The sequence below is a fragment of the Olea europaea genome, unplaced genomic scaffold (assembly GCF_002742605.1).
Source record: "Olea europaea var. sylvestris unplaced genomic scaffold, O_europaea_v1 scaffold12658, whole genome shotgun sequence".
Taxonomy (NCBI): Eukaryota; Viridiplantae; Streptophyta; class Magnoliopsida; order Lamiales; family Oleaceae; genus Olea; species Olea europaea.
Window position 1 is genome coordinate 803 of NW_019230108.1, and position 2,440 is coordinate 3,242.

At 33.9% G+C, this 2,440-nt stretch overlaps 1 protein-coding gene across 1 annotated transcript; it reads right to left on the reverse strand.

Annotated features, from left to right (window-relative positions):
* Window positions 1-1,074: 1,074 nt before the first annotated feature.
* Window positions 1,075-2,434, reverse strand: LOC111374615. The gene is made up of 2 exons (XM_022997315.1): window positions 2,343-2,434; window positions 1,075-2,115 (listed from the first exon to the last, which is right to left on the reverse strand). Exon 2 carries the CDS (start codon window positions 2,095-2,097, stop codon window positions 1,255-1,257), a length of 843 nt encoding a protein of 280 aa, XP_022853083.1. The 5' UTR covers window positions 2,098-2,115; window positions 2,343-2,434; the 3' UTR covers window positions 1,075-1,254.
* Window positions 2,435-2,440: the final 6 nt, after the last annotated feature.

The window sequence follows — 2,440 nt, forward strand, 5'->3', positions numbered from 1 at the left end:
ATTCCCTATTGGATGACTTGAATCTTGGCTTGTTCATCTATTTAATGGTCCAACTTAAAGCCTAACCCTAGAGTATATATATGACTATAACCCTAGCCACTTTCTTGTGATGTTTTGAAAATTTTTGAGAGAGAAATCAAGAAATCCCGGCAGCCCCCTTTTGTGTGTGAAAAATAGCCTCTAGAAGTGTCCAAAACGTTTGTTTTACGTGTGCAATTGGTGGTTCCTTCATAGTATACCTTTGTGGTGTCTTCTCCTAGCCTTTATGCCCACAAATCATCATCTTTTATTGTCTTACATAGGTAAGATTGAATAGCAACCAAGGTGAACTAGATTGATTGTGGTTTGACGTCGATTGGATTGGTTGTTGGTAGAGAAATGTACGTTGAACTAAGCCTGAAAATCACCGATTTGAAGATCTTTGAAGAGAGATTCTGCAACACATACCACAAAGCAGTGATAATGAAACGAAATCCCAGATTTTAGGAATCAAGAAAATTATATTTAAGACATGATACTTTTTCCTCTCATCCCTTACCCCTCACATTATTTAAGGCAAGATACTATTTAAGAAAATTATATAACTATTCAGTCACATTATTCTTAGCTTTAGTGCCTTATGCAATTGCTTATCACACCAAGCCAAATGCCTATAATCCATAAATGAAAATTGTTAAGCACTACTCACGGAAATTAGCTACGAAGGAGCCTAAACTATTTGAATCCTTTCTTCATGCTTCAATAAAAATATCTTGGTATGATACGCAATTAGGAACAAAAAATAATAATGCTAAATAATAATCATTATTTGTCTTTTTCGTGTCACTCAACGTGAGGCTCATTGCGGTCACTCAATTTGTACAACGTCAAGACTACCTCTGTCCATGTATTAAAACAAGGTTAAATAACTAAGTGTGATAATTCTTTAATAGCTAAATTTTTCAATTAAGATGACTGAACATAAATTTTTCAATTAAGATGACTGAACACATGGGGAGAAATTATATACAATTAAAGAATTAGAATAAGATTATATTTATTTATTACACAGATTATATCTAATAAGCAATAATCGGAACAAAATTACAACATCGTCATACAATAAATATTTATAGTGCAAGCATTCAAGGCATTTTCCTATTTATAGTATAGAACATGATCAGAAACTACAATAAGCAGGACTTTATTTTTTATTTCAATTTTAGAAGCATTCAACATCATACTCCAACTTACTAGACATAACTTAACAACACCTTAAACAGTGCTATGACTTGTAATTCCCGAACCTGAATCCTTTCTTTCGGGCTCAAACATTTTATTAACTTTCGTACCAGCTTGATAACCCAATCGAATCGTGTCTCCAATGAGTAGGAGAACCGCGAGGCCAAGCCATATATAAACTGATAACCCAATCAAAATTATAATTGTTTGTTTTTCTCTCTCTTTCTCTGGTGTTATAACGGATATTGAAAAGAGATAAGTCACTGCAACTGTTGTAACTGCAATCCAAGCGATCACCATCAAAATACACATAGATATTCCCCTCTTTAGAGGTAAACCACTCATCAACAATAATATGATACTGAGTGATGCAATGAGTCCTGTTGTATTAACAATCAAGAACTGTCTATAATGCTCTGGATGATTATGAGCGAAAATGGATTCTCCGGCCTTGTGAGAATCGGATACTGATATAGTATGACCTTGTGAGTCAACCTTATAATTATCCTGCCATACTCCACTCGGAGGGTTGATTCCAACTTGAAATGCCATGGTTGCACTCAAAGAAGCCATTACCATTATTGCACTTCGTCTTTTCTCCAACCAACCATCTTTCTGTTTAATCATCTTTTCTCTACCATTCTTTTTCACATTTGAGGACAAATCTCGGTGTTCATAGGACAAATTCGAGCCTGGACTAGTTATGTTATGATTAATTTGGACTAATGAATTGTTTTCCATTGATGCAAATGCTCCAACACGTTTCAGAGATTCTTCAATTTCTTCATCCCTCAAATCTGTTCGACTACGGATCAAAACATCCATTGCTGTCATTCCACGAAGATTCTGAGCATTAACTTCTGTTGCAGACTCCATAAGCAAAAAGTTAACTGTCTGGAGACATTTAAAAATATTTAATACATGTTTGGTATACAATATTTTGACATTATACAAAAGAATATTATAGCTTCTCTTTTGTTTTCAATTCTAAATCCTCCCTACCAAATGGTTAATTCCATTTATAAACATGTGACACGAAAAGTTCGGTTATTTCTCAAAATTAAAATGAAGAAAAATGGGTTTGGTTGAATTCAAGTATGAAAATAGAGCTATTGGCATACCTCAACTTGTTTATTAGCTACTGCCAAGTGTAAGATAGTGTTTCCATCACTATCTTTACAATTTGTGAAATCTTGATCTCTAATGGTATTCACCAAGT